Below are 12842 nucleotides of genomic sequence, written 5' to 3'. Positions count from 1 at the left end.
TTCTCTGCTAATTACCGTTATGGATGAAACAGTTTAAAGTTGGGAAATTTTGTTTGTGTTAATTTATTGCCAACCAGTACAAACCTCCCATTGCTGGTTTGGGCATTGAGAAAAAAAGACAAGACAAGTAGATAAATACATAAACACCTATCCTCTCCCCTCCCCTCTCCAGTCTCATCTCCCCTTATTTTCACAAGTTACTCTCAGTCTGTCAAAATTCCTCTAATAAGGAAATGTTTGGTGTAGAAGGTTGAGGTGATATGTGTAACAGTTTCTGCCTTGTGTGCCTGCTCCAGCATGGGTTGCCCACAGGCTGCGTTCCCTTCAGATGTGCATGTACCACCCCCTGACACAAAGTGCCTCTCCAGCCACCACTGGCTGTCTGTATATTTCTTAAATATATTTTAGCAGGAGCATGATGAACTTCTTTTATTGGATAAAAATTTAGTGTGAAGTGTGGTTTATCTTTCCCACAGTTGCTTTCATTTGCGTCATGGCAAGCTAGAAGCAGCTGTGAGTGACACAGGGCCTTAAGATTTGAATAGATAGAACTCATTGTGAGCTGTCTGTGGTGAGCAAACCTGCTGAGAACAGAGAGGATAAATATACTGTAATCCAGTCTCTGCTCATGTGACTCAGAAGAAATAAACAAACAAAAAACCCTTGAATCATTTTACCAGAAGCTTTCATGTCTCAGCTGTACACCTGATGATGAAGCTGGGGAGCCTGAAGACATTTTTCCTCCCTATGTTTTGGGATTTTTTGGTACTTTCTGTTGTTGCTGTTGGTTTGTTTTTCATTTCTAAAGCATATATCACTATTTCTATGGAAGCGAGAAAAGAAAGCAAACATTTTACTCTCTTGAAGACAGATGAAGTTCCTACACTGAGTGCTGTACAAGCCTGTTTGCCTTTTGTTTCTCTTTACCAATTAGTTAGAATGTATCATATTAATTTCCAACAAATATGTGTTTAAGAGAATTCATACATATGCAACCTCAGGGAATTATACTTTGGAAATTAAGCATCCATCAAAAGAGGAGGTGGCTGGTACACTTTGTATTCTGATTTTTTTTTTTTAAAATAATATTTTTTTTTTCCTTTTCAAAAAGCCTTTTATTATCTTTTCAGGAATGTCACAATAAAATTCATTTGTGCTTTGTCTGCTTTCATTTGTACCATTCATGGGCAGTTGTGGATTATATAGGACAATAGTTGAATTCCTAACTTTCACATTCAAATCAACATATTGGGAAACTTCCAAGACTCCCCTCCCTTTTTTTTTTTTTTTTAATAAAGTATTGTAGTTTTCAGTTCATGCGCAAAAACATATCTAGTCTGTGTTTTTCTAAACATCATTAAAATGGTGTGACAGCCTTCTCTTGGGTTGCATAAGGAGGAGGGAAATATTGTATCCATTTAATTTTTCTTTCTGTCTTTAATAGGTTACTCTCATATATTTACCCCTCCCCATATCAGATTTAAAAAGTCTAATCTCAAATGACCACCTTTTACATTGTAGAATATAAATCAAGTTAGATGAAGAAATGGTAATCCTCTTATCTCTTCAGAAGGCTGCCTGCTGGAGCAGGCCTGGAAACTTTAAATTTCATTGACCCACCTGGAATGACAACTCCTCTCTCTCTTTATAGACTCTTCATACTCAGAACCTCCTGATGTTCAGCAACAGCTGAACCACTACCAGTCTGCAGCTCTGGCCAGGAACAACAACATCAACCGAATCCCACTTTCTGGGAGTGCTGCAGGAGTGGAAAAAACAGAAGCAATCCTTAACTGTGAATTTTGTGGATTCTCCTCGGGTTACATACAGAGCATTCGACGTCATTACCGTGACAAGCATGGAGGGAAGAAACTCTTCAAGTGCAAAGACTGTTCCTTTTATACAGGCTTTAAGTAAGTATTGTGCAAAAGAAATAAAATTAACTTGAATGGGATTTTTTTAGCATTTCAAAAGACTTCTGAAATCTTTGTGAGAACTGGCCATAGCTAAGAGGCACATGACCAATGGTGACCAGGGAGAGAAACAGGAAATGCCATACCAGATCACAGCAGTATCCATGTAATTAATTTTCTTCATTCCTACAACAGCCTGTAGCATCTGCTGAAGAGAAAAGCATGAGAAACACTTGCAGTAGTACAAGGAGTGGGGTTTTTTTCCCCCCTCTCACAATTTGTAATTAAATGCTGATCCTTACCAAGGCTGTGCTGTCATCCAGCAAGGACTAGACAGGCTGGAGAGTTGGACAGGGAAAAATTTCATGAAATATAACAAGGGAAAGTGTAGAGTCTTGCATCTGGGTAGGAACAAGCCCAGGTTCCAGTATAAGTTGGGGAATGACCTATTAGAGAGCAGTATAGGGGAAAGGGACCTGGGGGTCCTGCTGGACAGCAGGATGACCATGAGCCAGCACTGTGCCCTTGTGGCCAGGAAGGCCAATGGCATCCTGGGGTGTATTAGAAGGGGTGTAGTTAGTAGGTCGAGAGCGGTTCTCCTCCCTTCCCCTCTACTCTGCCCTGGTGAGACCACATCTGGAATATTGTGTCCAGTTCTGGGCCTCTCAGTTCAAGAAGGACAGAGAACTGCTGGAGAGAGTCCAGCACAGAGCCACAAAGATGATGAAGGGAGTGGAGCTTCTCCCTTATGAGGAAAGGCTGAAGGAGCTGGGTCTCTTTAGCTTGAAGAAGAGGAGACTGAGGGGTGACCTCATTAATGTTTATAAATATGTAAAGGGTAAGTGTCATGAGGATGGAGCCAGGCTCTTCTCTGTGACAACTAATGATAAGACAAGGGGCAATGGGTACAAACTGGAGCACAGGAGGTTACACTTAAATATGAGAAGAATCCTCTTCACGGTGAGGATGACAGAACACTGGAACAGGCTGCCCAGGGAGGTTGTGGAGTCTCCTACTCTGGAGACATTCAAAACTCACCTGGACGCCTTCCTGTGTACCCTCATCTAGGTGTTCCTGCTCCAGCAGGGGGATTGGACTAGATGATCTTTTGAGGTCCCTTCCAGTCCCTAACATTCTGTGATTTCAAAATGTAAAGTTTCAGGGGTGCATGTGTATGTTTAGCCATGTGCCCTAAGGAAAAAAAGGTTTATGCAGTTGTGCTGTTTCTCAATTTCCTTCTGATATTTTGAACCCTCAGTCATAACCCCCTTAGCTGACATTTAAGGTCTCAAAGCTATTATGTCCTTAGGAGATTTGTGAAAATGGATAGTATGGTTGGGTAAAGGAGAGAGGTAGTTGAAGAATTATGCTCAACCTTTCCTATTGGAATCATAGAATCACAGAATATCCTGAGTTGTTGACTCATATTGAGCTCACCATCAACCAAAACCCCCAAATCCCTTTCTGCAGGGCTGCACTCCAGCCTCTTTTCCCCCAGTCTATACATACATGCAGGATTACACCCTCCCAGTTGCAGAATCCAGCATTTGTCCTTGTTAAATTTCATATTGCTGGTGATTGCCCAGTGCTCTAATCTATCAAGATCTCTGTGTAAGTTCTCTCTGCCCTCAAGGAAATCAACAACTCCTATTTCAGTATCATTGGCAGACTTACTTAGTGTGCACTTAACTCCCGTGTCCAGGACATAGATAAAACCACTGAGAACTGGACCTAAAATTGAGCCCTGAGGAACTCCAGTAGTGACTGGCTACCAGCCAGATGTTACCCCATTTACTACAACTCTTTGAGCCTGACCCTTCAGCCGATTGTTCACCCATTGTATTGTATAAATGTCTAACTGTATGCTGGACATTAGACATGAGAGACCTCATACAAGAGTAGCCCATAAGGGATCAGGCTTTGTTGCTTCAGCTCCTTGCCAGTTACATAGCATAATTTGCTGGTTAATTCCAGATTACTATTACTATAGCTGCTCCAGATTATTGTTTTAAGCATTTCCAACTCTCGACAGGTCCAATGTATCTTTTCACATTTTCCTATTGTCCTTTTCTCCTACCAAAATTAAACAAAATTGCCTTAAATCAAGCTGTAATTACAAATGTTCATAGGTACAAAGAGTTATGTTCTTTATTGTGGTGTCTCAAACTTTCTGGGATTAAGTATTTTCTCTTTAAATGTACAACATACACACATGAGCTATCTTTAAAAAAATACTTCCAGTCACCACAGAGAATTAAACAGACAAAAACATCCACTGAAGTTGATAAAAACTCACCTCTTGGCTTCAACGACCATTGGATCAGGCCCAAAGCCAGTTGTGTTAGTAAGCTGCTTTGTGTTCAAGCTAACAGACTTAAAGCCCCTCTCAAAAGGGCTTTTCATTCTGCAGTTTAATGCAGTCAGTAACTTCACTCTTGCAAAAGGAAAAAAAATGACCTAATTCCCTCAAGTTCACAAACACCTCTCATTTTAGTACTTGACCTTGTGTCTTGATAATTGTTAATTTCCTCTGCATTAATGTCTCATGTATCTTTTAAGTATGCAGCTAATGGTACGAGATCTGCTGTGCAAAAATACTGTTCATTTGTGGAGTATTCTCAGTCTTGAATTTTCAGGTCCTCATAATCGCGGCTTTTAAACTTATCAACTTGGTGTCAAAATTACTGTAGGTGCAAGCCTATTTCATATCTCAAATCTGAACATTTCAGCTGCTGTGAGGCTAGTCCTACAAAGAGAGAGGTCATTGAGGATTTTTTTCCATCAGAAATAAGGGTTTTTTCACCCTTCAAAGTCTAGGACAGTTGAAAGGATTTTACTCAACCTGCTAAAATGTCTCTTTTTGCCAAAGGCCAGCAAATAATGAGCACAGAAGTTGTAAATACTTTTGCCATCTTAACTATAGCAATGTGACTATAGAGCAATCACTGCAAAAGAATATCTTATGCAGAATGTGTGTTCAGTAACTTAGGGATATGAGCCTGCAAATACCTATGCTCATGTGATATCCATGTGACTAGTCCTGCTGAAATGTCACGTGGCTTTATGAAGAGAAGGCTGAGTAGTATCTGTACCATTTTTTACAACAGTTCTATGATAGAGCTGTGACACTTCAGCATTCCATACACACCTCTTTTGACTGCTTCCATGTCTCCCTCCCATTTCACAGATCTGCTTTTACTATGCACGTTGAAGCTGGACATTCGTCAGTTCCTGAGGAAGGACCCAAAGACCTTCGTTGTCCTCTTTGCCTATATCACACCAAATATAAATGTAACATGATTGATCATATAGTTCTGCACAGAGGTAAAGATGTCCCTATATACATTTATATCTGACAAAGAGAATGCTGAACAGAACATCACTCTTTCAGATTGATCCATTAAGGTTTTTCTCTGTATGCGAGCTCAGATATGTTGAATAGATCAGGTATAAGTACATATTATTTCTTTTCTGTGAAATAAAGCTTACCAATGTAGAAGTGGGACAGCATTTGTCACGGTTGAGACGGACAAACGACATAGACCGAGTTCTTCCAGGATGAAAGTAGTAGATGCCATTTATTGCCACAAGTGCATTTTTATACAGTTTTACCAATTCATGTGTCTCTTCACTATTGGTTACAAGTTACAGCAGTAACATCTCATTGGCTATTTTTGCTATCATCAATGTTACTCTTCTACTCCCTTCTCTCTCATGGGTACATCCTTGACATCTCCAGATACTCCATTACTCCCATCTTTCTCACAGGTAGGCCTTAAAATCTTCAAGGCTAATTTCTGTTCCCATGCCCTCTGTCAGGGAATCCACGTAGTCCCACAGAGTTAAAATCCTTTTTAAGCTTTTCCTCTAGAGAGGTCAGCAGTTGTCAAGTACCTGTTTAGCAAGAGTTAGATTAATTTACAACTTGGACCTAGGCTAAGGTTGTTTTCCATGTATGTGTTTCTAAAGTGCTTGCTATCATAAACACTGTGATAGGATGTAGCAATTAAGTCTAGAAGCTTAAAAATATCCCTTGGCTGCTTGCTTGAAATTTCTCTCTTCGTAACATCTTCTTCACCCATTCCTAGGAACAAGACAATTTTTCTTTTTTCTCCTCCCCTTTTTCTTTTAATCCAGCTAAAAGCAGGATTAGGGATTCCTATTAACTATCAGCAAGATCAGAAGAGACATCTTTTGTGGTGCTCTGGGCTGAGATTCCTCCACGCAGCCACTTTCCCTCCCCCTCTAGTGGGATGGGGAGGGAAAATCAGAAGGATAAAAGTGAGAAAACTCGTGGGTTGAGATAAAGACAGTTTAATAGCGAAAGTAAAAGCTGCATACACAAGCAAAACAAAATAAGGCATTCATTCACTACTTCCCATCATCAGGCAGATGTTTGAAGCCATCTCCAGGAAAGCAGGGCTTCATCTTGTGTAATGGATACTTGGGAAGACAAACGCCATAACTCCAAATGTCCCCCCACTTCCTTCTTCCCAAAGCTTTTATTGCTAAGTGTGTCATCATATGGTATGGAATATCCCTTTAGTCAGTTGGGGTCAGCTGTCCCAGCTATGTCCCCTCCCAAGTTCTTGTGCACCTCCAGCCTACTTGCTGGTGAGGCAGCGTGAGGAGCAGAAAAGGCCTTGACTGTGTGTGTTAGGGAATAGACTGCTGTGGGAAACCTAGGGAAAAGAAACTTCCCTAATAGATTTTACTGCTCAGCAATAGCTAAAATATCCCTTTATTATCAACACTGTTTTCAGCAGTAATCCAAAACATAGCCCCATACAAGCTACTGTAAAGAAAATTAACTCCATCCCAGCTAGACCCAGTACAGCTGCCCACAGCTATCACACTTAATGCTTGTAGGGTCTGTTGGCTACCAAAATTCAAACCTATGTGTTGGGATAGTTCTCTATCTGCTTGCAGGTTGGGCAGAGTTTTTGAGTATTGTATTGCTGGTGAGTAAACATGTTTCACATGCCATCTTTTTCTTGGAGGAGCTTCTGGCATTGCAACCACTGTCATAATCCCTTGTAGCAAACTGCATTTCAATGGTGATTATTTAGGGTCCTTCCTGTACTAAAGCAGTGAAGTAGATGTATATCATTCTGTGATTCTTTTTGCTTTAAAGGCTATTTTGAAGGAACATTTGAGAAAAAGGCTAAGAACTGTTAAAGGATCCAAAGGGTGTATAACGAAGTTGTCTTAGTAAGTGTAACGGTGCTTTTACTTAGGTGCAAGCTTGTCCTTGAAGGTATCATAGTGCTGTATTTGTCCAGCTTTAGGGCATGCTTCAGGATCATTCCTCTAGAGAAAAGGTGGGTTTGGAAGGTGGGGGCGGGACAGGGGAGGGGGCAGGGAACACAAACCCTGGGGCTCCAAATACTAACTTTGGCACATTTTGTGAGATAGTGTTCTCTGATTTGTGGTTGTGCCCAAAATCAAGTAGAGAAAGTCTGACAGTTCAAATGCAAATAAACAGAGAGAGAGAGAGAGATTTTGCTGGGCCTAGTTAGTCAAACTTCCAGCAAAAGTAGACAATGCTAAAAATGTTGAAATGCAACAATGGAGTAGCACATCATGGATGGGTTCAAGCAGTTGTGCTGGCTTTAGAGAGCTGTTTCTCACCAAATGCTGGGAAGCATGGGTGGTTACCCCCTGAATATATGACACCAGATCTGTGCTTTTGTATAGCTGTAGCTTTAGTTGCACAAAGCACCCTTGAGCCCTTGTGCTGTTGAAACAAAACTGTAGTAGGAAGGGATATGATTATACACTCACTAGAGTATTGAGGGAGGTAAAACAGTATAAAGGATTTAATGCAAATGAAAATTTAGCCTTTAAAGAGTTTTATAGGCCCCTGAGGGAAGGGCAAGGATTTTTTCTCAAACACACAGTACCCAGACTGTAAAGGAGTTAAGGTCCTTTAATTTTTTTTTTTTTTTTTCTTCTGGTGTATATATCCAGATTAAAACCTATTGTTGTGCGTCTGGGGAGGAATAACCCCAGACACCAGTACAGGTTAGGGGCAGACCTGATGGAAAGCAGCATTGAGGGAAGGACTTGGGAATTCTGGTCGACAACAGTTTGACCGTGAGTCAGCAATGTGCCCTTGTGGCCAAGAAGGCAAACAATACCTGGGGTTCATTAAGAAGATTGTGACCAGCAGGTCGAAGGAGGTTATCCTCCCCATCTACTCTGCCCTGGTGAGGCTGTATCTGGAGTACTGTGTCTAGTTCTGGGCTCCCCAGTTTAAGAAGGACAAGGAATTACTGGAGAGAGTCCAGTGGAGGGCTACAAAGATGATTAGGGTCTGGAGCATCTTTCTTATGAGGAGACACTGAGAGAGATGGGTATGTTCAGGCTGGAAAAGAGAAAGCTGAGTGGGGATCTCATCAATGTTTATAAATATCTCAAGGGTGGATGTCAAGAGGATAAGACCAGGCTCTTTTCATGGGTGCCCAATGATAGGATGAGGGGCAAGGGGCACAGGCTGAAACATAGGAGGTTCCATCTGTATATGAAGAGAAACTTTAATTTGAGGGTGACAGAGCACTGGAACAGGCTGTCCAGAGAGATTGTGGAGTCTCCTTCCCTGGAGATATTCAAAACCCACCTGGACACATTCATGTGCAATCTACTCCAGGTGAACCTGCTTCAACAGGTGGGTTGGACTAGATGATCTCCAGAAGCCCCTTCCAACCCTAACCTTTCTGTGATTCTATGTGTCTAATTGTGGCAGCTAAAGCAGAGGATTTTGATGGGGTTTAATGTGCACAAAAAGAAAGTGCTGCTGTGCAGACAGAGCTGAAGGATGTTGCACAGTCTCAGATTGACTTCATTTCTTGCAACCATTGGGATTGATAAAACAGTTTCAAGTTGTGGTCTGAGCATATTTGTTCTCCAGGCAGAGGAAGCAGTATATTGTCAGAAGACTGAAGGTTTTGATTCATTTTCTGTATTATTTTCTCTCTTATGCAAAAAACCCTCCAGCAAAATGAGAAAACAGTTCTAGATTTCTAACTTATTGTCAAGGTTTAAGGCAAGGCGGCAATAAACCATGGCAGATGCTCCCTGTTACCCTCTTAACTCCCGCCACCCCTTCCTTTAGATTGGAAAGATAAGGGAAGATAAGAGGGAAGGAAGAGAGACTTCAAGTCAGAAGGTTTTAAAGGGTTTTACAAATGCTACTAATAGATAGAGAATATATATATACAAAACATACAAAACCAATCTTGAGTGCTCGATATGGAGTTGACGTCACTCCAGCAGCAGCAGAGCTGGGTGTGCGGAGCTGGCGTGGCTCCAGCAGGTGCAGGTCAAGCCCCTGAAAGTCATGGGTGGGACTTCACAGCAAACCGGAAACCAGTTGCAGGGATGCAGGACCTGAGGCCTGTAGAATCTCAGACATATAAAGTCCTCTCTGGATGCTAGCCATAGTCAAAGAGCACACTGACCCTCGTAATCACCCTCTTATATAGGGGGTATGACAATTATGGGATAGAATACTTAATTGGTCAATTTAAATCACCTGTTCCATCCACTCCTCCCACTAAAAAAGAACTGGTCTCGTTTTTAACAAAACCAGGACACTTATAATTTAACTTTCAAAATGGTGGCATCCCAAGTCCCCAATTTGGCAGCATGAAGTTGAAATGAAGACTATTTGCCTCTTAGTGAATAGCTACAGAAGTTGATTCTTACCAAGCTACAACATTATTGTTATGGCCAGCAGGATGCTGCCAGTTTGCCACTGAGAGCCTTCTATCATGCGTTGCCTACTCTGCTGAGTCATTTCCTCAGAGTGATTTGACTTTGATTCATAGAATCATAGAAAAGTCTACATTGGATGAGACTTCTGGAGATCATCTGGTCCAACCATCTGTTTGAAGCAGTACCTTAGATTAGGTTATCCAGGGCCCTGTCAAGCCAAGTCTTGAATATTTCCAGCAAGGGAGATTCCACTTCTCCTCCGGATAACCTATTCCAATGTTTAATTTTTTTCATGGTGAAGAATTTTCTTGTATCCAGATGGAATTGCCCCTGAAGCAACTTGTGCCCATTGCTTCTTTTCATGTCACCACACATCCTTATGAAGGAAGTACCTCCATCTTCTCTTTAACTACCTTTTAGGGATTGGTTTGCCTTCATTGTTACCAGTGCACACTGCTGTCTTGTAGTCATCTTGCTGCCCACCAGGATCCCCAAGTACTTTATAGCAGAGTTCCACCCCAGCCAGTTAGACCCCAGCCTGTACTGCACTTGGGATAATTCTGTTCCAGGTGCAGGACTTGACATTTATCTTTGTTAAACCTCAATCAATTCTTGCTGGCCCAGTCTTCCAGACAGTCAAGTTCTCTGTAAGTTTGCTCTTCCTTCTGGTGTATCTACCTCTCCCGCCAGTTTGGTGTCATCTGCAAACTTGATGAGTGTGTATTCAATACTGTCATACAGATCATTTATAAAGATATTGAATAGTACCAGACCCAGAATCAACCTCTGAGGAACTCCACTCATGACTAGCTGCCAGTCTGACTGTTCTTACCTCAAAAGATGATAGTTAATGGCTCATTTTAGCCAGTTTTCTATACATCTTGTGGTCCATTTTTCTAGTCCAAATCTTGCCAGCTTGTCAACAAGGTTGTTCTTGGAGGCCACATCCAAGATCATGCTAAAATTCAAGGTAGATGATGTCCACAGTTCTCCTCTCATCCACTGAGCAAGTTAATTCATCATAGAAGTCAGTCCAGTTGGTCAAGTACGATTCATCCTTTGTGGGCTGAAGCAGGAAGTGAATATGGAAATTACAAAACCAGTAGCTACTTTACAGGCAAACAATTAGAAGAGATTTGGCTCTTGAGTTCCTCTTGGCCTTCATAACAGGCAAATCTTCTGAGCTCTTGAAAGTTACATAGTGGAGACTGAACTCCTGCACCGTGCTCAGCAGAGATCTTGGCCTTTCATTTAGTCCAGGTGGTGCAATTAGGTTTGATTGTCCTTTCCAGTAAATTTTCCCATTGTGAAATGCCTCGATATTTTTCCAGCACTGAACGCAACCCGCCAAGATCAATAGTAGGGCTCCTTGTTTATAATCCTCAAGGCTTTTTTTTTTCAGGAATAATTTTACTTTTATTTCTTAGTATAAATTATTTTCTCCTTCCATTTCATAGAATTGTCATCTGTTTCTCTGGAATAGTAATGTTTTTTTTTTCCATGTTGTGAGCAAAACATATGCTTGCTTTGACTTTACATACTGTCAATATTTAGTGCATTAATTGCTTTTCTATTTAATCTCAGATCTGTATTACAAATATCCCAAATGTTCAGTCTAAAGCAGTGACTAAATTTCTTCAGAGATGATGCTGGGAGAAGGAGGGGCAGAGGTCCCCTTAGTCCTTTTGCTAAACTGTTCTACAGCATGTCATCTTTTTACAGTGCATACATGGTAGCCTTTGTGGGCACTGCTGAATTTTAATGAAATTTGTGTACAGAAGCCAAAGCTAAGTGTCACAATTTCTGGATAGGACTCACCATTTGTTGCAATTTTGCCAGTTACAAAAAAAAACCCCTTTTATACCATCCCCTGTTTTAGTGATTTTTAAAATGTATCATGTACCGGAAAAAAAACTAATTTTCAAATACTTTAAATAGTGTTTCTCTTTTAAAAACTTTTTGTTGGAACTTTTTTCACTTTTAAAAACAAGTTACCTTATTTTAGTGAATTCAGTTGCACAGAGCTGTAAACATTCTTGTTATGCATTCAAAATCACAACTTTTAACTCTTGTTGCCTTTTAGAGCATGTGCACCCCTGTCCCTTTTCCCACTTGACCCTGAATGAACACAACATTTTTTTGCAACAACTGCTTTAGCTGGAGAGGAACCACAAGTTTTCAAGGACTAAGATATAGCTTTGGGGGAAACTTCCACTTTTTAAAGTGCACAAAGAGAAAGTTCTGAGGTAGGAAAACTTAGTTGTTTAAAAAAGGAGGACAGGGACAAGAACAAACTGAGGAGGGTGGAATATTTAGATGAGCTGTGGAAAATTAGGCTCATGAATATATATGCATATGAATATGCATTAGCCAAAGATAAATGGATGAATTCTGCAGCTCTTGCCTCCCTATAGAAATTATAAGAGATATGTCAATGCACACAAGTCACCTACCCTTCATGTTTACCCTCTAAGAATCAGACCTGGGATTATTTTTGTTTGTTTGATTAATGATAATCTTCATGAGGAAGATCAAACTCTTTGTTTAATCTGCAGTCTATAAGGAATAATACTACTACATTTCAGTGTTCTACTTCAAAACTACAGTTGAATAACAAAAACTGTATTTAAGATCTTCTGGTGACCCTCTACTGAAAGGTCAAATTTGGGATTTCCCCTGCATGGACAGCTCAGAGAAGCACAGTGGATGAATGTTGGAGACATCAGAATTCTGTCTCCAAAGACTGAAATTAATTGTGCCACCCTATTAAAAGTGTGGGTTTTGCATGAGACAAAGGAAATAGAGAGTTTAATAACTCAGTGAGAGTGTTTTCAATACGTTTGTAGCATAATCAGAATTGCAGGAAGCATGAAATAAAATATGTGTGGATTTTGAATCTTAACTATTAAAAAACTGAGGATGTGTTGAAAGTTTCTGCCCCTGGCTGATCTCTGCACAACCACCTTCAGGAGAAGATGCTGCTGCACACAAATTCTCAGTCCCACAGGGAGTAGCATTAAATGTAATGGTGAGAGTACCAGTTCTGATCATCAGAAGCTGGGAGGGCAATGTATTAGAAATCACCTTACATGCTCCTTGTTTATTACAGTTCTAGCACCTTTTACTGGCTTCTGTCATGTATTGAACCAGAATGGAGCTTGGTCTGACTGATTTATGTCTGCTTTTATATTCCTAGGCTCTGCTACTCTGTCT

The 12842-nt window shown here is 40.7% G+C and overlaps 1 protein-coding gene across 1 annotated transcript in view; it reads left to right on the top strand.

Moving 5' to 3' along the window:
- LOC308051442 (zinc finger protein 462-like) overlaps positions 1 to 12842 on the top strand; it is a gene marked incomplete at both ends in the record, with an annotated part of 69290 nt that overhangs the window by 44451 nt on the left and 11997 nt on the right. Inside the window, 2 exons of the mRNA XM_080361874.1 lie at positions 1652 to 1913; positions 5101 to 5237. Of these exons, the coding sequence (XP_080218000.1) occupies positions 1652 to 1913; positions 5101 to 5237 (399 nt within the window). The remainder of the gene's footprint in view (positions 1 to 1651; positions 1914 to 5100; positions 5238 to 12842) is intronic.

The sequence above is a fragment of the Nesoenas mayeri genome, assembly GCF_963082525.1.
Source record: "Nesoenas mayeri genome assembly, chromosome: W".
Lineage (NCBI taxonomy): Eukaryota > Metazoa > Chordata > Aves > Columbiformes > Columbidae > Nesoenas > Nesoenas mayeri.
The sequence above is the reverse complement of the archived record's forward strand: the minus strand, read 5'-3'. Positions and strand labels throughout refer to the sequence as shown.